The 27,378-nt window shown below is 36.0% G+C and overlaps 1 protein-coding gene across 29 annotated transcripts in view; it reads right to left on the bottom strand.

Moving 5' to 3' along the window:
* PTPRD (protein tyrosine phosphatase receptor type D) overlaps positions 1 to 27,378 on the bottom strand; it is a 1,313,296-nt gene that overhangs the window by 128,251 nt on the left and 1,157,667 nt on the right. For 15 of the 29 annotated variants that reach the window (XM_087957701.1, XM_087957705.1, XM_087957708.1 and 12 more), the window contains 7 exons: positions 23,923 to 24,504; positions 15,205 to 15,338; positions 11,398 to 11,542; positions 9,118 to 9,423; positions 8,110 to 8,303; positions 6,268 to 6,294; positions 1,541 to 1,658 (listed from right to left, as the gene is read on the bottom strand). In XM_087957701.1, coding sequence (XP_087813827.1) covers positions 1,541 to 1,658; positions 6,268 to 6,294; positions 8,110 to 8,303; positions 9,118 to 9,423; positions 11,398 to 11,542; positions 15,205 to 15,338; positions 23,923 to 24,504 — 1,506 coding nt within the window. The remainder of the gene's footprint in view (positions 1 to 1,540; positions 1,659 to 6,267; positions 6,295 to 8,109; positions 8,304 to 9,117; positions 9,424 to 11,397; positions 11,543 to 15,204; positions 15,339 to 23,922; positions 24,505 to 27,378) is intronic. The other 14 variants (XM_087957720.1, XM_087957723.1, XM_087957721.1 and 11 more) reach the window with 2 other exon arrangements.

Raw genomic sequence — 27,378 nt, 5'->3', positions numbered from 1 at the left:
CTTAAAAATATGTGTTTGAAAAGAATTTCTGTCTGCATAACCCTAGTCAAGTAAATCAAACTGAAAGCAGGAATAGATGACAATTACAGAAAAGGGTAGTTTAAAAGCAGAATTTCATTCAAAATAGAGGCCGAGTGAAAAGAAAAAAAGAAACAATTGGCCTAATAAAATGTATAATTTCACTAAATAATATTCTGATACTGAATTAAAAGCATACTCTCCTGAATCAAGTGACACAAAGTCAACATAAAAGCATAAAAATTCCACCATTAAATAAAAATAAAAATCAGGAACTAAAATCAGGATATTGCACAAAACGCTAACAGACATACACACATATACAAGCATTTTAGCTTAATTTTTATGTTTAATTTCAGACATAAAAACTTCAAACTATAGCTATTTGACGTATGGAAGTTTCAAACACAAAACCTTCAAACTACAGCAATCAGATGAATTAAAGCAAAGTTGAAATCTTGCTAAGCAATTTATTCTTGGAACACTAAGAAGGAAGTCAAATGAAAGCACTACTTTATATATTATTTGGAGAAATGTAGAAATGCTTTTCATAGAAGAACAATTATTCTTTTCTGATATACAAAATTAACATAAAACTAAAAAATTTCTCATTAGACGTCCTTTGATAATGAATTGGCCATGAGATCTATGTGCAGACAAAACCCAGAAGAAAGGTAAATAATGAATGAATAGGCAGCAGATTGAGAATGAAAGGGTAGTCTGTATAAAAGTTTAAAAAAAAAACAGCATTGTAAACCTAAAACCAATAGTTACATTGTTTGAAAGAACGAACAGTATCAAAACATTAATTAGGCTTAATTAATACAGGCTGTCTTAGATCCAAATGTTCATGAGTCAAATTCTCCATTTGCCTGCTGCCCCCTTTTATTTTCAGCTCTATCTGTAGTTCTGTAGTCTCTTTAGGGATTTCCCTTCACTTTACAGAGATCTTTTCCTTTCCATTTTATGGAAAGGAAAAATTTATACCAATTTTTTTTATGGACTGGGTGAAGTAAAATAATTCTCCTATATGTTCCTGAGTTTAATAATTAATAATGACAATTTGGAGATCACATAAGAGTTTCTTTATATCTCTACCTCTTCTGGTCTTTATTTTTGGTTCCCAACACTTTTTCCAGACTCTATATTTCATTTTCAATCTCTCGGATATAATTTCATTCACTGTAATTTGTTGGATCATTTTTTTTTAGTGTAACGTGTGAAGTAGGCAAATATAGCTTGTTCAACAAATTGTAATATCCCATATTTTAATTTGTCTATACTGTGCGGGAATGGCTTTCAAAACAATTTGTACTATGCTTGATGTATCAGATTTTTGCCTGGGTATAGTCAAAGCCCTGAATGCATCTAAACTCTAGAAAAACTCAGGCTCGGAAAAAATCACAATGAAAATCAATCATGACCAAATCAGTTAAGAACATTTTAGAACCTGGTATCAGAAATGATCAAAGTAGTCAACATTCGTTTTGGCTTTATAATGGAAAGGATCATCAAATAGTACCTGCACCAGTAGTAGATACTAATCTAGGTTTGCTCCGTGCTCCATCTCCTTTAGTTGTATAGGCTGTCACAGTAAGGGAATAGGTTGTCTCTGGCTGTAATCCAGCTATGATCATCTCCTAAAATGATGTAATAAAAGTATGGTATATTAATATATGGAACAGAGACCCTTCACAAGTTTTTCATCTTTCCATAAGTTACAAGAACTTGCATTCAGTGCACAGAACTTTCATGCTATCTGCAGAGATGACAAGCTTTTAGGGATATCAGAAGATGATATAAATGGATAAGGTTTTGCATTAAGCCAGAAGAATGATGAATGTTCTGAGCAGCATGCCCTAAATATTTTATAAACATAAGACAAAGCATTGCTTATACTTAAAGGGTACTACATCGCAACATATGTTCTCACTATTCATTTTTATTATTGTAGAATGAGTATACTTGGCTACAAAAATAAAATCAAACTTGACTCAAGAGTTGCATTGGCCATTATTTACAAATCAGTCATACTGCTATCTTTACAGCATGGTTAGCTATATTTTAAATTACAAAACCATGTTACGTATAGAGTGGAGTGTAAACTTAAGACGGCCGCAAGCGGCCTTGAACACTAACCACTGGAGAACTGACTGACTAATAGTGTCGAAATCACTGACATCTTTTCTTGCCATTTTAAGATGATGAATATATGACAAGTATAACTTGAGCCTGAAAACTTTTTTGCAATTATTATTATTATTATTATTATTATTATTATTATTATTATTATTATTATTATTATTATTATTATTATTATTATTATTATTATAATAAAAACCATCATCTGCCTATCTCAGTTCTTGGACTTGATAGGTGGAAAAAAATGCCAAATCCAGTCTAAACTCCTGGCTGACCATGTGAACAACAACAATAACAACTCAGAATTATTTCCTAAAATTTAGATTTTAAAAAAGAAATGTATGAACCAGCCTATGTGCTATTATCAACTTGCCTACTCTATTTTTTTGCCCCCTAAAATAGTTTTATGGTAATTCTGGTCATTTTTTGACACCAAAAAGTTTTCTGCCCTGTCAGTCCTTTGAGATGGATCAGACTGGGAAACCATTATGTACATATTAACACCAGTTTTATTGTAGGGCTATTGTAACAGAATCTGGCAGGTAGGAATGTGCTTCCCCCCTCCCTGCTGGTGGGGGGGATCAAGTCTGAGACAATTTCTCAAATTACATCTTTTCTTTGGATTCAGATTTCATTTATCTGACTGTCTTGGTTGCCATTTCTGTTTCTCAAGGTTAGTCTCCCTGCCCATTACATGACTTGTCACAATTTATGAAATCTATGATATCCCCCAGTTCCTAGGGATTAGCTTCACTGATTCAATAAATACACGTAATCCTAGTCCCATGATGGTGAACCTATGGCACCTGTGCAATCAGTGGCATGCAGAGCCATTTGTGAGGGCATGCGAGCCATAGGCAAATTTACCTCACTGCACATGCGCACGCCTCACAGCTGATTTTCAACTGGTTTAAGGCCTTTTTCTGCCTCCCAGAGGCTTGGAAAAAAGCCTCTGCAGGCCAAATAATAGGCCCATTTCATCACTTCCTGTAAACACCGAAAAAGGCCTCAAACCGACTGAAAATTAGCTGTGAAGCGCAGTGCAGGTAAGGGAATAATGGCTGGGGGATTGCACGCGCATGTGCAGGGGGCTTGGGGGCCCACATGCATTGTCTTCTGAATCACACGCACAATTTTTGCCACAGGAGCCCAAAAAGGTTAGCCGCCACTGTCATAGACATGATCATTATTGAGCTTGCCCATAACATTAAGCAGTGTTTTAATGAAAATTCATTCTGGAAATTTTTGAAGCACAGTCCTAGGAGAGATTTACTATTTTCAATAAATGTATATATAAATTCAAATTTTAAAGGGTGATTCTAATTGTATTTAATGAGAAGGGAACACTTTAGTTTTCAGTCTACAAAATTATGAAGCACAGCATAATCAAAATTCTACATGTACTTCTCTACTTTAAACAGATTGTTTAGTGATTACCTGAAAAGGGGGATTTATTATCCAGATTTGAAGTTCCAATGGTTGGGTCTCCTTCCTGCTTACATGACCAAACTCTGGGTGCTTGGCAAAATGGACATTTGCAGTGTCCCATGGTCATGTGACTGTTTTGTGATGGTTTTCCTAAAAACTAGCACTTCCATTTTTCAGCGGACACCCACAGCGGACCACTTTGCTTTGTGATCACTGCATTCACTAAATGATGACCACAAAAAAGTCATAAAACCGACCCATTTTATGATGATTATGACATATATTTTAAAGTAATATTAATTTGGGTAATTTAATCTATTTTTAAAATTCTAAAATATGATTAAATATAATCTGAATATTTGATTTGGAATAAGAAATTATGAAAAATACATTAAGCTCTACATAGTTATTCAACAGGAAATCTAATAGGATTTATTAAGTGAGAACTAACTTGTAGCTTTTAAAATATTTTTAAAAAGGATGAATATTAAAGAATCTGAAAGCATACTAGAAACAAGCTGATGATTTGTTTTATATTCTGAAACCAATTTTTGAAATGATAATGCTATGAGTTAGCAAAGGTTAAGCTTTCTAAAATTCTACAATTTTTATATGCTTAATATGAATCACAATTCCACTGATCTAAAACAGCCTTAAAATGTATATGTTGTTTTATGTCCCTGTGCATGCATGTTAGTTTTAATTTTCAATTACTCAGTTCTTCATGGCCAAAATTTCCACTAGTTTCTCCTTCTGAATAGTAAAAATTGGGATAACTATACACTTTAGCAATTGTGTTCTTTTTTAGATCACATATTAACAGGAAGCTGTAGAAACTAAAACTAAACTAAAAATTTAAATAAATGAAGAAATTATGAACCGAAGTATTTTAAAATGAGTGATGAGGCATTTAGAACATGTGTAGAGAATGGGTTTTGCCTATTGCCCATAAAATACACAAATACACAATTGGCTGTAATATGGGACACCATACTTTCCATGTACCTATATTTTAATGATACAAACTTTGTAAGAGTACATGGGAAATACACACTAGATTCCTTTTCACCCTAATAGGTATATTTTCATGCTCAGAAAATAAGACTTTATTAATATTCCTAGGAATCTTCCATATGCAAATACTGAACTTCAAGTAAAAGGACTCAATTGGTGGGTTAAAAATAGACTGTTAAATATATATGAGAAAGAAAAGATAGTAAATTCTTAATGAGTATGATCATTCAACATAAAATAATTTCCAAAAGCATTCTACAATGCTATCCATTCTATTCAAAGGAATGTACAAAGTTCTAAGTTATCACACAGCCAATAGCATTATTGCGACTACTGGATCATACAAAAATTTATTGACACAAAGTTTTGAAAAAGACTGGTATTTTAAATAAAAAATCTTAATTTCAAATTCAACTTAATTTCAAACGGTATATGAGGTAGTCACATGAACTGATAATGTCAACATGTTGATTTGTAATTTGATCCGTCACTAGTTTAAATGGCAAGCAGAAAAAATATTTTTGTTTTTCCTCATTTACATTAGTATTATGTTGTGATAAATTAGAGGCCCAGGAGTCATCTCCATCTTTAACTAAAAGTGTACATCTTCTCAACATCTGAAGAGCAGTTGAAAACTGCCAAGAGTTTTTAGAAGATAATAAAAGAGAATATATCAGAGAAGGCAAAACAGAAAAAAAGTTATTTGGAGTTGCTAATTTTGTTAAAAGCTCTTTTCATTATTTATTGTCTTTTATAATGAATGAATTCATGCAATTAAAAATATATATGGCTGTGGTGAAACAACATTTTGGAAATGAAATGGATTCTTTAGATCAGAAAATTTCAAAGTCAAAAGTAACAGTGAAAAACCATGAAAAAACAGTATCACCCAGTGTGAGAATTCTGATAAGCAATGTGCCATATATGTTGAAACAACACTGAAAGTAGATAATTGTTTTCAAAATGAATTGACCAATTTATAGGCCTACTTTGTAAAAATGAATATGTTTTTAAACTTTCCTTAAAACATTGGGTGAGGGAAGTTTATATGTTTCTTTAGAGGCTAAGAGGTAAATGAAATATTTTCACTAGAGCTGGAAATACAAGCTGGAAATTGAATTTGCTGATTGCACTTGTTTTTATTTTCATCCAGCAACTCATGATTATCATGTGACTTTTAGCTTTAATCTGACTTTTAGCTTTATCATTAGCTACATGTTTTTGGACATGTAAATGGTTATGAAAATATCTGATTAACAATATAGTGAAAAGCTCAGCTTTAAAAATGTTGGCCGTGAGCCAATAGCAATGTATGTTTTCACACGAAAAATGAATTTCAAATATATATTTAACATGGCATTTCATCAACTGAAATGAACAACAGTTTAGGAACTAAAAGGTTTGGTAGCAAATACAGAAAACACCAGGCCTGAAGAAAGCTGATGAAAATGGTAACTTTCTTTGAAAAAAAATACATTTTCGGTACACTGCAAGATCAAGTTAGGCAATTATACAAATTTTAACAAAACTTAGAAAGCAAAAGCATGGCATCAAATCAAAACAAAGTTGGGTGAAAAGTATTAATGCATGCATATGTGCAAGCAACTGAAAATTAAACGTTAAAGCCATCATACTTTGTGGGGGAAGGCAATCAGTTTTACTCACATGTTCAGTAGTATCATCATATTCCCACTGATTGAGAGTAAAGAATGTTGGGAAGAAAAAACAGAAGAAATGAGGAGATATTTGTAGGCTACTGAAGCATCTTTATCCTTCTCAGGGTAACTACACATGAAAATTAACTAGCAAAATCAGCCTGAATTGAGGGGGGGGGAAAAACCTACGAATTTTGGATTATCTTTTGATGGTACATGAATAGTGGATGATATTTCTGAAAAAAACATACATCCTAATTTGAAGTGTTGTTAGTTTATAGCAATGTTTTATGATTGCAGTTAGTTGAAACTGTTGAGATATGATGAAAGGCTACATTTTAGTTAATCATATGCTACTAAGCCATGTTCATTTCTATTTTACCTTGTCAAATTTAATTTAGTGCACCAGTTTGTATTAATAGAGGCAATTTATATGTAGTTGATACTTCCTTTCAGTAATGGAACCATATGACCAACAGCACACCCTTCTCCTTCTATAATTTTTAAAAAAGGAGAAAAAAAACAGAATTTGAACTAGAGCCATAAAGGGCTGCATATTTTCCAAATGAGAAAATCTGTTCAAAGAACAGAGGTACAATATAATCATATTGTTCTCTTTCTAATTCCTGGAGATTCACAATGATCCAAAAGCATTAACAAGTTGTTCTAAACGTGCTAAAACATTGATATGAATAAGACTTACAAATATGTTAATTATTTAATACAGAAATTGGAGGGTGTTAAATCATGAAAAAAATGGTGCTGTTTTCAGTAAAGTCATTTTATTGAATTGGAGTTTAAAATATTACAGATGCCGTAAAGTCTTTCTATTTAAACAATGTAGTTCAACTCTAAATCATTTTAGGGTATAATATACGATAGTTACATATTACTACATTTCAAAACAGAATTAACCATGAATGAAAAAAGCTTTTTATACTTCATGGTTTATGATACCATCAGAATGATTTCAGGCTCCAAAGCTCATAAAACATATGTAATTAAAAATCTGTATTTTTAAAGCTTATTTAATATGGACAAATTTGTCTTATGGAAAAATAGGTTCTCTATGATTTGTTATATTCTGTAAGAAAGAATGCAGTGTAGTTTCATTTTATCAATATATCATCCTAGCCTTTTCTTTAATAAAAACAAAGCATCTCATATATTATTAGATCAACTATTCATTTCAAGCACAGTTCTATTTATTTTAAATATATCACTGAGTTCTACTATATTATTTTCAAACCCTTATCCAACCAAATTGATGTAATTCAATTCAATGAAGAAATTTAAGTGCACAATAAACTTCATTTATATATTAATATAATTTAAAATACTTAACATTACCTGGATAATACGCATTGAGATAGACATATAACTATAAAACAGAACCTATGCCCAAATCAAAATGAACTAAAAGATGATTATTTTTCTGGCACAAAAGAAGAACAAATTAAATATGAAATAATGTCAATCTACTAATATACTGTATAGTTTAGAAAGTTTTGTATATAATATTACACTGCCCTGATAATTGCAAAAATCGACCAGGAATGAACAAGGGAGCCTCCACTATGAGAAACATGTACTTTGATTTAAAAATAGCCTATGTTTCAGGTATGTTTTTCCTCCCATTACTACAACATATCCATGTTTAGAAATAGTATGTATACACAGAATAGTATGGTGGTAGCCTGATTATCTGGTTTTAGATGAAAGCATTCATATTTCTTTTAGCAATAATATACTAAGAAGAAAGAAAGCATTCAAGTTGTTAATAAAAAAAGAAAAAGTCATCATATGAATAGCTTGCTTTTCTTATCTAAATAAATTGAATGTAATTCATTACCTGTGCATCAGCCAACATGATATCCTTCAGCATAGGTTGGCCTCTAGGCTCTCCATTTTCCATCTTCACATAATGCACCTGGTAACCTCGGATTTGGCCATGCTGCTTATTGGGCACTGGAGAACGCCATGACACTTTAACAGATGTAGAGTTGACAGCCTCAACCTCGACTTTGCGAGGAGGACCACTAGGAACTGGAACATATCAGTGGATAAAAGAATTACAGGCACTTGTCCCAAATAATCAGTCTTTTTTTCTTTTTCTTTTCTTTTTAAAAGGAGACCCCACAAGCCTTTCTTGAAGAATATAAATGAAAACACTACAAAACTGTTCTACATTTCAGTGAAAAGATCAAAAAACATGACTGATGCAAAAATGGAAGAAAAAAGAGTATTAGAGAAATAGAAAAACATGTAAAAATGTACAAAAGCCAAGGAAGATGCTTTGAAAGTCAAAGCATTAAAGCACAAAGAAGTATTTTAGTAATCAAAATAATACAAAACTTAAAAGACTTTTAAAATGCATTATTATATTATTACTATTATTATTTCTTCAATGGGGAAAAAGGCAATAGCAAAGTGCAATTTGTCTTCAAAGTTCAAATATGAAAAATGTATTTCAAAATATTTTAAAAATTGAGAAGCATCAGTTTCCTCAAAGATACAAATATTTTATAATATGTGTAAAGACAGAGCAAAATCAGAAGGTTAAAAAAGAGGGAAAAGTCTAAAAAAAAATTCCATTTTTTTGTATAGAAAAAAAGAGGCCATGCACATTGGGGAAGCACTTTAAAGAGTTCTTTATGTTGTTCATAACATTTCTATTTTTTGCTTTTTGTTGTTGCTGCTTTTAAAAACACAAAAGCAGGAAATGGCATTTTGGATTTAAAACATCCGTTGAAATAGTTCTGGGGGAAAAAGATGAGCAAGGAAGGGAAGGAATACTTAGATCACACAAAGATAGCAGATTGAGAGAAAAAGTCAAACGGATGGGGTGGAAGAAACATACCATCTTCATCTGTCCGAATAAATACAGATTCACTCTCTGGGCCAGGTCCGACATCAGTGTGGGCTGCCACAGAAATGCGATATTCAGTCCATTTTTCCAACTGTTCCAAAAGGTACTGTGTAGTATCTGGAGTAATTTCCAAAATTTCATGGGGCTTGTCATCTTCTCCATCAGTTCCAGTGTACTTGATGGAATAGGAAGTGATAATTCCATTCTGTTTTTCCACTGGAGGAGGTTGCCAACTTACCAAAATACTAGTGGAGCTGGGGCTGTTGCAACTAATGTCTTGAGGAGGAGCTGATGGCTCTAATTTCAGTAGTGAGTTAAAGGAGGATTTGAGTGAGAGGAGAGAAGTGGTTGAAGAAAAAAAATGAACAAAAAGAAAGAAAAATAAATAATAAAGGGCAAACCAAGGAAAAATAAAAATTAAATTTAGAAATAAAGTATTTAGACAGTCTTATGAGCCTTGGCTTATTAACATGAAACAACTGAAAATGAATTACGGTAACTAAAAAGTGGAAAAGGATGTTGGGGGAAATACATGAAAATGAGCCTCAATTTATTGTTACCTACCTGTGATTAATGATTCTTCTTGAAATAAAAACATCAAACATGATACTTCTATGTGTATATATACACCTATAATATTGCTTGTCTTATATGTTTAGTAGTCTTTCTTTCTTTTCTTTTTCTTCCTTCCCTTCTTTCCATCCCAATCCTTTCCTCCCTTATCCCCTTTGTTCCTTCCTTTGTTCCTTCCTTTCCACCAACTTACCCACTGACCAATCTTCCCTGTACTGTTCAATTCTGAAAAATCAACATAGAAGTACCTGTATTTTCCATTTTTCCTTTTTCTACCTACTCTGTATTTTAAATTAAAAAATATTTATTAAAACATAATTGTAGCCAATAAAATGTAAAACATGCAGAATCAGAAAGGAGTTTTCATTTGTCTTAGTCAAAGATTTACCTACCATGAAAAAGTGACATGGCTGTTGGATCTGACTGTAACTTGTACTTACCATAAATGAAGATACCGTTTAACATTTTAGCTCCTCTTGGAAAAACCTTGGCTAGCAAAGAATTGAAATCTACTCGCAATTTTACAATACATACACCACCCACTCAACCCACACACAATACAAAATTACTAGAACATAAAAAATTTGATTGGTTAAAAAAGGCAAAATAATTTAACTTCAACATTAATCCTTTTTACCAAAAACTCAAGTGACTATTTTTAAATAGTTACATTTAAAATAGAGCTTTAGTTTATTAGTGAAACATTATTATTAAAAATTATAGGAAAGCCTTTATTAGATTACTTACATCCATTTTTATATATCACATTAAACTTGAAACTGATTCCTGGCCCCCAACATAATATTTAGAAGTCCCATTAATTTTTGTGTACATCCCATTTCTGTTTTATTGTTTAATGGACAAGAGCAAAGTAGAAATAGTTATTTGATGACAATTCATTATATGGATCTGGTAATTGTCAATAAAATGATTCTATGAAGTGGTTTATCCCTCAACTTAATTCTTCAAATTTTATTCCTCATGTTTTAGCACAGGGAGCACAATTGCCCTTTATTTCTGATTGGACAGAGTTGCAATGCTAATATCTGATTTCCTTATTTCCTAAAAAGGATGCATGAAATCCTTTTTTAAACCTTTGGAGCTACTTTTGTATGAAGCATATTTATTCTTTATTTGTGAAAAGGTTTATATGGAAAGAAGCAAATTTTTCAAAATTTGAACTAATGTTGCATCAGATGCCATGCTACAGGATATTAAATGTGTTATGAAATGAAACTATCCACTAGAGACTGATATACCCATTTTTAAAAACTATTTTTCTATAGATATTTATTTTTGCCTCCATTAAGTAACAAAGAATGTCCTTGTTTTCAGTGGTAGGCATTTTAAATTTCCTAGAAAATCGCAGAATAAGCTTCCTAAAGAAAAAAAAGGAGCAACTACTGCCAAAAACATTCTTAGACTAGCAATTTATTGATCTCTCTAAGGATTAAAAAAAAATCACCGGTAGAATGTATTTTTCTTTAGTCCTGCAATTACCCTTGGATGTTCCTGTTTGGAACTATGGAGCAAATCTGGGCATGGTACCATAGATAATGATGAACAAGAGGAAGGTGAGATGCTCTTATTTTCCATGCTTAGACTTCTTTTCAATGTAATAATGTAATAATCACACCTTCTGTGCTTGTTAACTAGAAGAAGTAAAGAAAAATTAAGGAATCAAGGAGAGGCACCTACTTGACTGCATTGTTCTAGCTGAAATTTCTGTTGTTGATGCACCAAGACCTTGTGGAGAACGTGCAGCCAAACGAAAGTAGTATAAGCTATTTGGTTTTAAGCCTTGCAAGTGATAAGATGTAGCTGGATCAATAGAAATTCTCTGCTGAATGGTAAATAACAAATAAAGGAAGAACAAATTAATACTAAGTTGTAATTCCAATAAAAAATTCTAATATTCAAGCATAAAATTAAGTGTTTTACAACAGAAACTGAACATTACTGAAATTACTATATGTAGCTCCATGGCTTGAGCTCTATGCCTCAAAATCATATTACTTGAAATCAGGGGTGGGATTCTACCAGTTCGCACCTATTCGCTAGAACCGGTTGTTAACATTTTAAGCAGTTCGGAGAACCAGTTGTTAGAAGAAATTATTGGCCTAATCCTGTAAGGAAGGCAGGAAGGAAACATTCTGGTGTTGCTTACAGAAACTGCCTCTGCGTTAACCCTTATTACATTCTTGGCAGGACTAGACTTCCTGTCTCTGGAACGTCTCTGGAGTTTTTTCCCTCCTTTGCTGGTACTTTGCTTGTGTGGAGTGACCATTCAAAGTTACAATGGCACTGAAAAAAGGGACTTATGACCATTTTTCACACTTACGACTGTTGCAGCATCCCCACAGTCATGAGAGGCCATGCAAGGCGATGTGTGCCTCGATGTGAGTGATATTGAGTTGGCCACGCCCAGCCAATAACATGACCACCAAGCCATGGCCACCCAGTCACATGGCCACCAAGCCATGCCCACCACCTAAGCTTCGCCCACAGAACTGGTTGTTAAAAAATTTGAATCCCACCCCTGCTTGAAATATGTTATTGTACTAAGACTAACCCCAGCAAAACTGCATGTGTCTGGCAGTAAAAGGCACCAACATGGATACATCTACATAACAACAACTTGCATAATGAAAAGTCCTAAATGAAGCAATCACTACATTTCTTCCATCTACAATTTATATGAACTAAGTCTCTTTCAACTAAGTCTAAGTTGTTATTAAGACATGAAGAAAGATTTTTCAAAATCAGTGCTCTGTTTCAAAACCTACTGTGAGTCACTTGTTCTGTAAATTGCACAAATGAATATACTTCTTAGAAGTAAATTTATATACACACACAAACAAACAGAAACACATACAGAGTTGGACTAATCCCTGCAATTTTCTTGGCAAGATACTGGACGTGGTTTTCTACTACCTTTTCCCTAGAGCAGAGAATGTGTGACTGCCCCAAAGGCATCCAAACAGCTTTATGGCTAAGGCGGGATTAGAACTCATGGTTTCCTGATTTGTGGCCACATGCTTTTAACTGCTACATCAAAATATATCTACATTTCTATATATTTTAATAGATTGACTTTCTGAATAAAATATATGGTATCAAATTTATATTAGGTAATGTTCTGAGAAAGTCTTCCATTCATGTCGTCTGCTTTTCTGTTTAACATCTATATGAAACCGCTGATGCCGCCAGTAGTTTGGGATGCAATATAATCAGTATGCAGATGATATCAAACAGTATATTTATCTTGAGGCCACTCAGATCAAGTTGTGTCTGAAGCCACTGGGATGGAAAGGAACCCTGCTAAATTCAAGTGGCTGTGGCCCACAAGATTTAGGAATTTGTCGCTTTTGGACTTGGATGGGTGGTCAATGATAGTCACATCCCCATTTGAGACTTTGGGATTCTCCTTACAGTTCCTGCTTCAGAATCAGGTGATGGCTGTGACTAAAGTCTTTGCACAGGTTCATCTTCTGCCCTAGTTGTGGCCATTCCCGGAAAACGGGAGAACTTTCAAATGGTCATCCATGTCCTATTTTATGGCACATAGGCTGGTTGTTTCAAGAATTGACTTTCTCTGGTGGTTTTTGTTAGTCTAGTAAGATTATAGGAGTAGGGGCACTCTGGGTCTCCTGCATTAAACAGTCATTTAGTGGAACCCTGGATGCATGTGTACAATGTTGTAACACTTGCCCTTTGAAACAGCTCCCAACTGAATATTCACATGGTCACACCTTGTAAAAAATTTTTTTTTAAAATGTCCTTTGGACCCCCATATAGGTTTAGACTGTTTGTAAGTCCAGTTAATAAGTTTTAGTGTTCTCCCCCCAGCATAATTTGTTTTCCATGGGGAAGGTAATTCTTCTCTTTTCATTGTGTAACACATCCAGAGTCCTTTTGGAATATGACAGCTTTCTAAATAATGAATACCATGATCATTATCATCCATGTCTATGTCAGGATAAGGTATCAATATAATGCAATTCTGAACATACATCTAAATGTATATAAAAATATAAATCAATCAATTTATCACCATGGTATTTGCATTTGTTACACAAAATCCCCATTTAGTGACACAAATGGAATTTGAAACTCTGTCATTAATCAAAGCAATCAGCAAATGAAAAATCATGTGACTGTATTTATGATCTGACTTCAGCTTTCTTTTGATTTTTCAGACCTGTGAAGGCTGCAAATGCAGGGATTAGTTGCAAAGCTATTGTTTTATTTCTATTTAACTGCAAATTGTCATTGTCTGAGGCAACGAGGATGACCTGTATACAATATGATGCATAACATAACAAATTTACCAGCTATGTTACAGTTACCATTACATTTTATCACATATTTGGGGAAAATTTGCTGATAGTGCTGAGAAATAGTACCTATCAAACAATGCCATGATAGTATTCACACTACAGGCAGACAGTGGCAAACCACTTCTGAAAAACCTTGCCAACATACTGCGTGGACTTGTCCAGACAGTCTCTGAGAATGAAACAGCAATAGCACTTAGACTTATATACCACTTCACAGTGCTTTAAGACAGGGGTCGCCAACCTTTTGGACCTCAGGAACCACCAAACTCATAATTTTAAATTCTGCAGACCAGAGGCCCTGGGAAAATCCCCCCAAAATCTGCAGGAAAATTCCCCACCCCGTTTTCCTACCGATCGATCATTCTTTATTTTGGATCGCAGGATACCGTCTCCAGCTCCATTCTCAGGGGGGAGAGAGATAGAGATAGAAAGAGACTTTTGGCTTCCTGCAAGGAAAGCAGCAGAAGGAGCTTGGGGGAGAGAAAGAAAGACTTTTGCTGCTTTCCTTGTGTGCAGCCAAAAGCAGAAGAAGAAAGAAGCAGAAAGAAGCAGCCTGGTGGCCAAGCAAATTCCCCCCTCTTCTTTCCCTCTTCCCTCTCCCCTCACTACCTCGTGTTGTTCGCAATGCAAGGGACGCAAGCCTTGTGTTCCCACAGGTCATGTGGGCAGCACAGCCTTGTGCTCCTGCGCAGCCTGGATTAATTGCTTTGAGGTGACATTTCTCTGTGGACCACGAAAATTTTCTTGCAGACCACCAGTGGTCACCGACCCACTGGTTGGCTACCACTGCTTTAAGAGGTTTACAGAGTCAGCATATTGCCCCCAACAATATGGGTCCTCATTTTACCCACCTCGGAAGAATGGAAGGCTGAGCCTGATGGGATTTGAACTGCCAAATTGCAGGCAGCCAACAGTCAGCAGAAGTAGCCTGCAGTGCTGCACTCTAACGTGCCACTGAGACTCATATTCATATGATTGAACAGAAGAAAAAATAAAGCAGAGAGATCTATACTAAAAGTGTATTTTGTTGTTTTGAATTCAGGATGAAGAGAATGCTCGCCTACTATTATAACTGTGCAAATTTTAAAAGAATGCAATTGCAACGTAGAAGATCTTGCAATAGTTGCAAAATGTTTTCAAACATGAAAAATAACAGTTTATTTACCTCTTCACCATGTTCTCCATCCTTGTAAACAAGATCATAATTGGAGATTGTATCAGATCGTGGAGGGGTCCAAGAAAGTAAGATGCTTGTTTCAGATTCAGGTTCAGCTTTGAAGTTTAGTGGTTGTCCTGGGACTGAAACAAGAGCATATAAGAGCATTTACTTAAAAAAACCCAAAAGCCTTCAAGGACTCTACTTATATCTGTTTAATTTATATAGATTACACTTTTTAAATACCTCATCTCCTACAGTACACTTCATCACTGTGGTTTTCATGCTAGTTCTTTGTATTATCAAAGTATAATTACAGGTAGTCCTTGATTTAGGACTACAATTGATCCCAGAATTTCAGTTGTTAAGTGAAACATTTGTTAAGTGAGTTTTGCCCCATTTTGTGACCTTCCTTGCCACAGTTGTTAAGTGAATCACTGCAGTTGATAAGTTAATAACCTGGATGTTTAGTGAATCTGGCTTCCCCACTAATTTTGCTTGTCAGCAGGTCACAAAATTTGATTGCCTGACCTTGGAACACACCAACGGTTATAAATATCAACCAGTTCCCAAGCATCCAGATTTTGATCCCATGTTCATAGGTATGCTGCAAAAGTCACATTTTTCAGTGCCGTTGTAACTTCGAACGACCACTAAATGAACTGTTGTAAGTTGAGGACTATCTGTATTTATCTGTTAAAATGGTTTGATATCTACCTATGCTGATGAGAGAATTGAGCAACTTGGAAATCCACACATCTTAAAGTTGCAGAGGCTGACAAAAACTTCTCTAGATCAGGGGGTTGCCAACCTTTTGGACCTCAGGGACCACCAAACTCATAATTTTAAATCCCAGGGACCACTAACCGGTTCTGTGGGTGTTGCCTAATTTGTGGGTGTGGCTTGGTGATCATGTGACTGGCTGGGCATGGCTTGTATGTAAATATTTATATAAATATTGCATTTTTTATTTAAAAAAGAGCAACCTTTACCCAAAATCAGGCAAAGCAGGCAAGCAGATTGAGTTGCTCACAGAATCACAAATTCATTCAGAAATCTATCTATCTGCCATCAGCTAGCTCAGTCTGTCACATAAAATTTGCTTGCAAGCAAACTCACAAAATTAAATCGCAACACACCATGTTTGTAAATATTGATTTTTTAAATAAAAAAGAGCAACTTTTACCCAAAATCAGGCAAAGCAGGCAGGCAGATTGAGTTGCTCACAGAATCATTCAGTGATCCATCTATCTGCCATCCTGAGTCTGTCACATAAAATTTGCTTGCCGTGAGTCTGCACTGAATAATAGAACCTTCAGCCCTAAGGGAGGTTCGGCTGTGCTTAAAAGCAGAGCCGAAGATTTAAAGACTAGCTACAAAGCAAGAAATCCAACAATTTCCTGCTTCCTAGCTAATCTAAATCTCCTGGCACAGCAGAACACCTGATGGTCGGAAAAAGGAAAAATACCAACTTGGCAGGCAAGTTTGCCGGGTAAGGAGTGAGTGGGTAGGGAGGGTTCCTGTGGGCCATGTGGGCAGCGCAGACTTGTGTTTTTGTGCAGGCTGGATTAATTGCTTTGTGGGGGTGCTCTGAGGGTGAGATTTCTCTGTGGCCCACCAAAATTTTCTCGCGGCCCACCAGTTGGCGACCACTGCTCTAGATGACACGAATAATAATCTATCAGCTTTCCAGCTATGTAAATTTTTACATGAGGTAATTGATGCCAAAAACTACTTGTGCTAGCTAGTGTGACCCAAATCATGGGTTAAAGAATGGTTTTCTGTTTTAATACCACCTTAATTGTGAACTTTTTTTTAATCTGCCAATCATTTCCTAGGAGCAGCCCATTGCTAATGTCTCTCCAGCAGTTTGAAAATGTAAAAAGTGTACAGTGGATTTTCGTAATGACAATAATTATGTACATTAAGACTTCATTTTGAAATGTGTTATTTTGCAAACCCCAAGAACCAAATGTATTTGCTTTAATTGTTAACCAAACCACAACACATTTTTACACTTCATATCTATATCCAGCAAAAAAAGCCGGAATATTTAACTTTTTTTTCTAGATCTTACAGCTAAGTAGATTTTAAAATTCATACAATAGTTGTTTTTGATACCAACACACCATTATATCACCAATTCAGTTTAAAATGATGTTACAAGAGTTGTTGTGCTTAAAGTAGTTGTTTTCAGTAGCAATTAGGAGAAATCAATTTTGGGACTGTGGCATGGTTGAGGGGAGTAACTTTCTTTTGCGCTATATTCCTGATTAGAATTGATCTTGCTGGCATAATTTTACTTGGGAAGGAAGCATTTACTGAATGAACACAGTAACTTTTTTCAGATCAGTTTTAGGTACTTTTTGTGAATGGAATTTATAAATGAGATAGATATAATTATGTAAACAAATTTCTTTACTCCCTGCTCCAGAGGTTCTTGTCCTATCCCCTCACCTGGAGGATAGGGACAAGAAGACAAAACCTATTCCACTAATATATTTTAATTCCCCAGATAGAATGGAATAAAGTATGTTTATTTCCTAAAACAAAATGGCTGTACACATGTATATATCTGCGTACTGTGGACATTCAAAAGATCAGCAGAGAAGTAATTTGTGCATTTAAAAGTAAAAAAAAAATATGAACAATAATAATACATTAATTGTTGAAAAAATGAAATAAAAAGAAATTCAAGCAGAAGCCAAAAATAAAACAAATTTGTTTTCTAGAACTAATTCATATAATGCAAAGTAACCAATCAGTTAGGGTCATCTGGGTTTAAAGTCCATCTGTTGTAACAATTATGGTGATGACTTGGGGAACTATGCAACCAAAGATTCAAAATAGGATTTCAGCTCAGGATAAGTTGAAAATTACAAACCAATATCTTTATGCTGAGTCACCTGTAAAGTCATGGAATCAATTATTAACCAATCCATTATCCTCCACTTAGAAACAAACAACCTACTCTCTAACAAACAATTTTGTTTCAGAAAAAAACTATCTTGTAATCTGCAACTCTTACACTGCAAAAATATATGGACTACACAACTCGATCAGGGCAAAGCAATTGACACAATTTACATAGACTTCTGTAAAGCCTTTGATTCAGTGGTACTCCTAAACTACTCCTAAAACTAAAATCTTACGGTATCTCTGGACACCTGCATAACTGGATAGAAGCATTCCTGTCAAACAGGCAACAAATGGTCAAAATTGGGAGTGTCCTATCAAATTCTGTACCTGTCAACAGTGGTGTCCCCCAAGGCAGTGTTCTAGGACCAACTCTCTTCATACTCTACATAAATGACCTCTGTGATTATATTAAGAGCAACTGTGCTCTTTTCGCTGATGATGTAAAACTATTCAACACCATCGATAATATTGCTACTCTTCAAAAAGACCTCGACTATGGTTAGAATGGTCAAACAAATGGCAACTTCAAATCTCAACAAATAAATGCTGTCTTACATATTGGCAAAAAAAAATAAATCAGAAAATAAAATACAAACTGAATAGCCAAGACCTTGTTGATGACCCAAACTTTATCAAGGACCTTGGAGTACTCATCTCAAATGATTTAAGCGCTAGAGCTCACTGTAACTACATAGCCAAAAAGGCATTAAGAGTTGTAAACCTAATCCTGTGTAGCTTTTTCTCTGGTAATATCACTCTACTAACTAGAGCATACAAAACATTTGCTTGACCCATACTTGAATACAGCTCATCGATCTGGAACCTGCATTACATAGCTGATATTAATACAATTGAGAAAGTCCAGAAATATTTCACAAGAAGAGTTCTCCACTCCTCTGCTCATAGCAGAATACCATATGCCACCAGATTTGAAATTTTAGAGTTAGAAAACCTAGAACTACGCCACCTTCAGTTCGATCTAAGTATAGTACATAAAATTATATATTGCAATGTCCTACCTGTCAATGAATACTTCAGCTTCAACCACAATAATACAAGAGCACACAATAGATACAAACTCAAGGTTAACTGCACCAAACTTGATTGCAGGAAATATGACTTCAGCAACAGTGGTCAATGTCTGGAATATTCTACCTGACTCTGTGGTTACTTCCCCAAACCCCAAAAAACTTTAACCTTAGACTGTCTACTATTGACCTCACCCCTTTCCTAAGAGGTCTGTAGGGGGCGTGCATAAGCGCACCAACGTGCCTACTGTCCCTGTCCTATTGTTTCATTCTTTTCTTATTCGTATTCATTTCATGTATTCATTACCATGTTTATACTTATACCTGTTATCTAATAATCACTTGACAAAATAAAAATAAATGAATAAATAAAGAAGAAAACATTAGAAAGAAATTTAAAGTGACTCCACCTTAATTGTCTTGTGCATAGAAGGGAGGAAAAAAAAATTCTGTCTGTTCTTTAATTGTTTATGTGGAATCTGTTTTCTACTTTTTGGGCTAATATCAATTTTGTTGGTAATGGCCACTGCATAGCTTCCCCAAGGTCATTTATTTATTTATTTATAAATTTATTTATTTATTGTATACATTTTTTATTTTTTCTTGTTTTTACAAACATATCATTGTGTGAACAGTATGGAACTGGAGTGTCTTACATTTTAAAACAAATACGACAATATTTTTCATATTTAATACAGTTGACAATCTTATCAAAAGAGGCACCCAAGGTCATTTCTGTGATCCCTTATGCAGTGGTGGGATTCAAAGAACAACTGGTTTGCCCAGGGTCAGGTTGGTATTGTGGGAAGTGTGACCCATCCCCATCTTCCAGCTCCACCACACATGCAGGACGAGCCTCTCACGATGGCCAACCTGACCCTGGGTGAACCGGTTGTTAAATTATACCCCCCGCTATCAAAGTGCATCCTGGGTGCTGCGCTGCAATAGAGAAACAGGCAATGGAGCAGCTAGCATGAGGGGAGGGGGAGGAGCAGGGAGAAGAAAGAGGGAGAGCGGACTTTTACTTCCCTTGCACCAGCCACTCCATTGCCTGTTTCTCCATTGCAGTGCAGCATAGTGCCCAGGATCCACTTTGATAGCGAGGAGGGATTAATTTATCAACCAGTTCAAATGAACCAGTGTGAACCGGCTGAATGCCACCACTGCCCTTATAGCTATAAAGGTGTTTAAGTTATAGACATCAACCAAGTTAACCAAATAACTTTAAAGTTCAGTAGAAATATATTTTGCCTACAATTTGGATATGGATTATTTTACCGTATTTTAAGCTTTTAATAGAATATCAGAATATATTAATACAATATTTTAGATTTATTAGATATCATTTGTATTTCATAGATGTCATGCCCCTGGTGGAGACTGACTCTGAGGAAAAGGAGGAACAGCCAACAGGGAGTGGGAGTGTGGCTCTAGAGGTGGTGGAGGAGGCTGGGGAAGGGCAGAGGCCAGCTGAGCAATCAGAGGAGGATCCAGGCCCATCCCCTATCCATCCTAGGTCACACAGGGAGGAAAGGATCAGGGAAAAGCGAGGTCTACTCAGGAGGAGATTACCATGGTCCTCCTCATGGATTGCAGCTGGGAGCTATGTATATAAGTTTGTAACTGCGTGGCCGGAATTGCTGGAGTCAAAGTTTAATGTTTTCTTTGAAAGAGATTTATCATGATAGTCTGGCAGCAGGACACTTTGGGGTGTTTAAAACACTGTACCTCATCTCTAGGACATTTTGGTGGCTGAGACTTAAACGTGATGTGTTGGGATATGTGGTGTCCTGTGGAATCTGTCGCCAAGCCAAGTATGCTCCTGGTGAGCCCCCTGCTCTCTTGCAGCCCTTGCCCACGCCAGAATAACTGTGGGGGGCAGTTTCATTGGATTTCATCGTTGAGTTACCACCATCAAGTGCCACAACCATTTTGGTGGTGGTGGATATGTTGACTAAAATGGCCCACTTTATTCCATGTGCAGGTCTTCCATCGGCCAAGATAATGGCTCAATTGTTTATCTTCCATGTTTTCCAGTTGCATGGGTTACCAGACTGCATGGTATCAGATCGGGGGGTACAATTTACGGCACGCAGACTCTACTCGCGAAACTGCAGGTTCAGTCGTGTCTGTCATCTGCTCATCACCCCGAAACTGCTGGGGGGACAGAGAGAGTGAATGCTATTTTGGAGCAGTACCTCCGCTGTTTCAGCAATACTCAACAAGACAATTGGGTGGAAGTGCTGCCGGTGGCAGAATTTGCTTATAACAATGCTCAACATGCATCCACCCGTGTGTCCCCTTTCTTTGCTAACTATGGGTTTCATCCACAACTTTTCCCTATAGCCCCGTCTGATTCCCCAGTTCCGGCAGTGGATATGTTCTTGCAGGAGTTAAAAGCCGTGTACCACATGGTCTGCGATCAACTAGAGACAGCCAAGGAGTACTATAGATGGTTTGCAGACCAACATCGTCGTGATGTTCTGCCTTTAGTGGTAGGCGATCGGGTTTGGCTCTCTACTCGATACTTACCAACGACACGACCATCAAAAAAGCTCGATCACCATTACTTGGGATCTTTTCCGGTCGAGGCACTGATCAATCCTGTGGCTTATCGTCTCTCCCTGCCACGGACCATGTGTATCCATCCTGTTTTTCATTGTTCCCTGTTAGTCCCTGCCTTGGCCGACAGTCCACATAGACTGACTCCATCACAGCCGGCCCCAGTAGCCCCTCTGGGAGAGGAGGAATAGAAGTGGATAGCATCCGAGATTCACGCCAGTTGCGAGGCCGATTTCAGTATTTGGTGGCATGGAAAGGTAATGGACCAGAGGACTTCACCTGGGTCGATGCCACTGATGTTCATGCTCCTTGTTTGGTCCAGGACTTTCTTGCTCGGTTTCCTCAACGTCCTCGTCCGCCTGGTCCTGGGGGAGGGGGCCCTGTGGGGGGGATAGTGTCATGCCCCTGGTGGAGACTGACTCTGAGGAAGAGAAGGAACAGCCAACAGGGAGTGGGAGTGTGGCTCCAGAAGTGGTGGAGGAGGCTGGGGAAGGGCAGAGGCCGGCTGAGCAATCAGAGGAGGATCCAGGCCCATTCCTATCCATCCTAGGTCACGCAGGGTGGAGAGGATCAGGGAAAAGCGAGGTCTACTCAGGAGGAGATTACCATGATCCTCCTCGTGGCTTGCAGCTGGGAGCTATCTATATAAGTTTGTAACTGCGTAGGGAGAATTGCTGGAGTCAAAGTTTAGTGTTTTCTTTGAAAGAGGTTTATCTTTGCTGGCATTCTTCCCATGGACTCTCCTCGGTTATCTTCCTGGAATGTATGATCTTGGCTTGCTTCGGAACTCTCATCAATGCGGTTTGTTTTGGTTTGTTTTTTTTCCTCATTATTTACTTTTGTGACTTTAAACTGTGCCTAATAAAACAGTGAAGTTAAGTTGAAGACATTACTGGACTTTAAGGTATGTTTTGGGTTTTGGGTTATTTTGAGAGACTACAGGTCATCACAATAGCTAATTTGGGGCTTTTTATTATCTATACCATCTATTTTAAATATTGTTTTAAACTTAGATCTTAGAATAACTTTATTGTTAGTTTGAATGTACACAAATGTACATTAAAATGAAATTTCATTGCATACAACTCTCACAGGGTCTCCACCTTTATATATAAAGATATAAATATATAACAAGCAAAAAAAATGAAAGAAATTGATGAAAAGATCAGTAAACAAAGTTACAAAAATTGTAATTGGTCTCAGTATATCACTAATGCAAACACCTTTTAAAAAGCCTTTTAGAATATTATATAGAAAATAAATTATTTTTAACAATTATAAAAAGTATTTTAAAGATTATTTTTTTAAATTCTGAAGGAACTGCCAGTCTCTACTACTGTTATTAAATAATAAGATAAAAAGGACTAGAAATACTAAATTATTATAGGTAAATATTTTCTAACTTTCACTTTGCTATACTCATGTTGATATATAATATTTATGAACAATTAACATGTTCATATATTTCTGATTTAAGTTCTTTGGTCAATTCTTTCCCCCCTTAAAAATCACATACTAAATGCTAAATTTACTTTGCTAAATAATATGAACTATATTCTTGCTTAAATTTGGTCAAAATTCACTTAGGAACTTATGTTATTTTTTTCATTACCGAATATTCTCCAAACCTAGGTTCCTAATTTGATATAATCAATAACATCTTTCTTTTTCAATAATGTGATAAATTTTGTGAACATGTCTCTTAGTAAATGTCTTAATTGTAGTATTTTTCATTGAGATGTCTTGGCATTATGCCTAATTTGAATTTGAATTGTAGCTTCATTTCAAAATTTGAATTTTAACACTTTTTAAATAATGCCATGTATTTTTCCCCCATATTTTTTTGGCGGGGGGAGTGTTTTGCTTTAAAAAAAAAAATCTGCTGCATATGGTAAAATGGCCTCATGGCATTTCCAGCATTTGTTACTATATGATTTATCTGTCTTGACAATCACTATATTCTACCTAAATTATAAGAAACTCCTCAGACTGCTTACCTTTCCTTGAGAATGACCAGATAAGACTTCATCTTGGAAGAGATCAAGCTTACAAGCTGTTTTCATTTATGCAACAACTCCAAGCTGGGTCCCTACTTGATCCTTTCTTGCAGCCAAGCTGACAGCTTTCCAGCATAACCGTCTTTAATCATATTGTCTAGAACAATTCTCAACCCATAGCAAAATGTATTGGAAAAAGATTACTATAAATTCCATCTTACCTCCTGTCTGAGTGATGACTTGTATATCACTAGAAAGTGGTCCATCTCCAACTGAGGTAAAAGCAAGTACTTTTACTGAATAAGTTTTCTGTGGTACAAGATTCCCAATGGTGGTGATATGGCTATCAGCCACATTATGTTTTAACCAGCTGTTGACATGTTGTGAAGGATCCATAGTGTAATACACTCTGTAGCCTTGTATTTGACCATTTGGTTCCTCAGGTTCTTCCCACTGCACTAAAATGGTGGTTGAGCTCAACATACGAGCTTGTACATTACGTGGTGCACTAGATGGTGCTTGCTCTGAGGTCCGTGTTGTCACAGGTTCACTGGGTGGACCCCTTCCTATGTTATTCACAGCAACCACTCTGAACTCATATTCAGAATATGGGCTTAAGCCAGCCACACTATATCTTGTTGTGGCTACTCCATCAATTTCTTTATATAGTTCCTCAGAATTCTTAGGTTTATGCTGGATTATGTAGTAAGACACTGGCTCAGGATTTCCAGAATCCCAGGTCAAAGTAATGCTTGTTGCTGTGCTTTCGGTCACAACAGGAGTTCCTGGAGGTTTGGGCAATGCTAGAAAAATATAATAACATTTATTCAACCAGAAAAAAATATATAGAAGAATATAGAACTGTAGAAGAGAAGCATAAAAATAACTAAGGGAATCCATATTTATTTGGAGAACAGAAAATATCTATTAAAATATATAAGAAAAATATGTATTTCTTTTTTGCGTAATTTTTATGCCACCCATATCACTCTGCAAATGATAAGCCTTAAAATATTAAGTGTTTATTCAATATCTGTCAGAAAGAAAAATTATTTTAAAAGCATTAAACTTTTCTAATCTTAAACACAAGTCTAAATGTCTAAAGTCTAAAAACAGACATCATATACTGAATTTTATAGGAGAGGGGCATATCATACAGAAGAAGAAAGAAGGGCATCAGAGAAGAGGAGGGAGTAGAACGAAGTCAATTTTTAATTTAGTTACATTTAGTTCCTACCCAAATAAATAAACAACTTAGATCAGAATTAAAATGTGCCATTAATTTCAATGGATATTAACTACAATTATTGAAAATAAAAAATCCTTTCAGAATATCTTACTGTTTCAAAGAATGCATAGTTCTGACTGTGAATATATGTCTCAGTTGTAGGAAAAGCCTCTAAAACTAGATAAGGAGAATCCCAACAAGTTTATGAGACAGAAAAATCTTCAAAACCCCACATGAATGAAGACATCTACATATTAATAGTCAAAATATTTATTCCTGGTATTTCTGCTATCTTGGAATGTTTTCAATCCTGACTTATGTCTTAGCTCTTGTTTTTCCTAGATTCTCATTATGTAATTTCCACACTTCGGACATTGAGCACTGATTTGTTTTATATATCAAATAAGTTTACAATAATTATAATACTTTATGTTTATTTATAATATTTATAAAAAGTAAAATGCAAAGGATAAAACACAGGGGAAAAATAAAATCGAATAAATATAAATCAATACATTCAACAAACTTCAACCAACAATTAAAGGTCTGTTGAAAATATGGCATGTTTCCTAAATAATGTTGTTTCCCTAAATAATGCAAAAATGTATTAAAACTATAACACTACACTGAACTGTGCATTCCACAACCTTGTGGCCACATAGGAGAAGAGCAACCATGTATTGGATATGAGCTTTTGGCAATTGGGGGCAGTGGTAATCTTTACAGACAAGGTCGATTGGATTCACTTTGAGTTAAAATCCAGTTTTAGGCAAGTAATCTTGGAAACGGCTTTCTTCTCAAATGGATCTTTTTATTTTCAGTTTGTTCATCAAGAGGAAGTGAACAGGATATTGCGGAGATGAGATTCACCACTTGTTTATATTTGACCTTGGCTCTCCAAGCCATGTCAAGACTGATCCCATGTTTATGAATACCTGCTTAAGTCAGGGCTGCAATCCTTCTTGATTAAAGGAGGCAGTCCTGATAAAAAGCCTTCATGGGATCCAGAAGGTCATTGTGATAACCATTTGCAATCTTCTATTTCTAAATAAGGCGACTAAAAAATGGTAGTCTTGCAACTGCAGACACCCTATATCAGCAAGAAACTGATTATTCGGACCTGTTTCAAACAGGGCTTGGCCTAGGCATGTTGAGGGTCTGTCTGGGCAGGTTCACAGAGGAAAGGCTCTCAACATACTGAGGAAAGACTCTAATATATATATATATATGGCATTCAGCTTCGTTCGGGTATTTTCCCACGTCATAGTAGTGGTGCTTTTAAAGTTGTAGCAACGTTTCAGCAGAATCTCATCTGCCATCATCAGGCTTTGTATAGTGTTCGTCTGTGAGTTAGACTTTTACAGTGGTTTCAGATTTAAATTTGGGGCAGCCTATTGCTGTGCCAGAATGGTTTTTTCTTCATCCTGATTGGTTGAGAGTCTTGGTCTGTGTTTATTGGTCTTGGAGTTTGCTGTGTTCTGCTTCTAATATCTTCTGCCTGTTTTTTTGGCTCTTTTTGTATCTTGATTGGCTGGCAACATTGTGTTACTTTATTGGAGGCCTTTAGTGCAGCTTGGCTTCGGGTAAATGGACGGCTATCATTAGTTAGGAAGCTGGGTTTCATCTGGGTGCCTGGTTGGGGTGTGTTTGAGCTGGAGGTATCAGGGGGGATCTGTTTGTGCCCAGGTGTTTGCCTGGCTTGTGGTGTGGAGATTTTTTTGTTTGTGAGTGCAGGCTTCCAAATGATTGACAGCCTGGTGGAATCATCTCTTCTGTTCATGCTTTCTGGTGTTTTTTCAATCTCTATGGCTTCTCTGATGATTCTGTGGCTGGGATTTTCTATAGTGGCTAGGGTTTTGGTGCCATTGAAGTTGATTCTATGACCTGTGGCTTCCATGTGTTGGACTAGTGAGGAAGTGTGTTCCAGTTTTTTGACTGCATTTTTGTGTTCATCCAGGCGGGTGCTTATTCTTCTATTGGTCTGTCCAATGTATGTGGTCGGGCATGATGCACAGGGGACTTCGTATATGCCTTGGTTTTCCAGGTCAATTTTGTCTTTGGGGTTTCTGAGGATGGCTGCTATTTTTCTGTCTGTTTTGAAGGCAGTCTTGATGTGGTGTCTGTATAGTATCTTACTAATTTTGTCTGTAGTGCCTCTTATGTAGGGCAGGACAGCTGTTCCATGGGTCTGTTCATCTTCTGGGTCTCTATTATGTCTCAGTGTGTTTTTGTGGATCACGTTGGTGATTTTGCTTTTGTGGAAGCCGTTGGCTGTCAATATTTTAGTCAGGGTGCATAGTTCAGTCTTAATGTGTGTCTTGTCTGCCAGGCGTTTGGTTCTAGTAATTAGTGTTTTAGCCACGGAGTTTATCTGTGCTGGGTGATGGTGGGATTGGGCGTTGAGGTAGCGGTTGGTGTGTGTTTTCTTCTGGTATATGGTGTGTCCTAG

The sequence above is a fragment of the Notechis scutatus genome, chromosome 2, assembly GCF_049901735.1.
Source record: "Notechis scutatus isolate UNSWTSFEM ecotype Mainland chromosome 2, rNotScu1.2, whole genome shotgun sequence".
Lineage (NCBI taxonomy): Eukaryota > Metazoa > Chordata > Lepidosauria > Squamata > Elapidae > Notechis > Notechis scutatus.
Note: the sequence above shows the minus strand (reverse complement) of the source record. Positions and strands in the feature narration are given on the sequence as shown.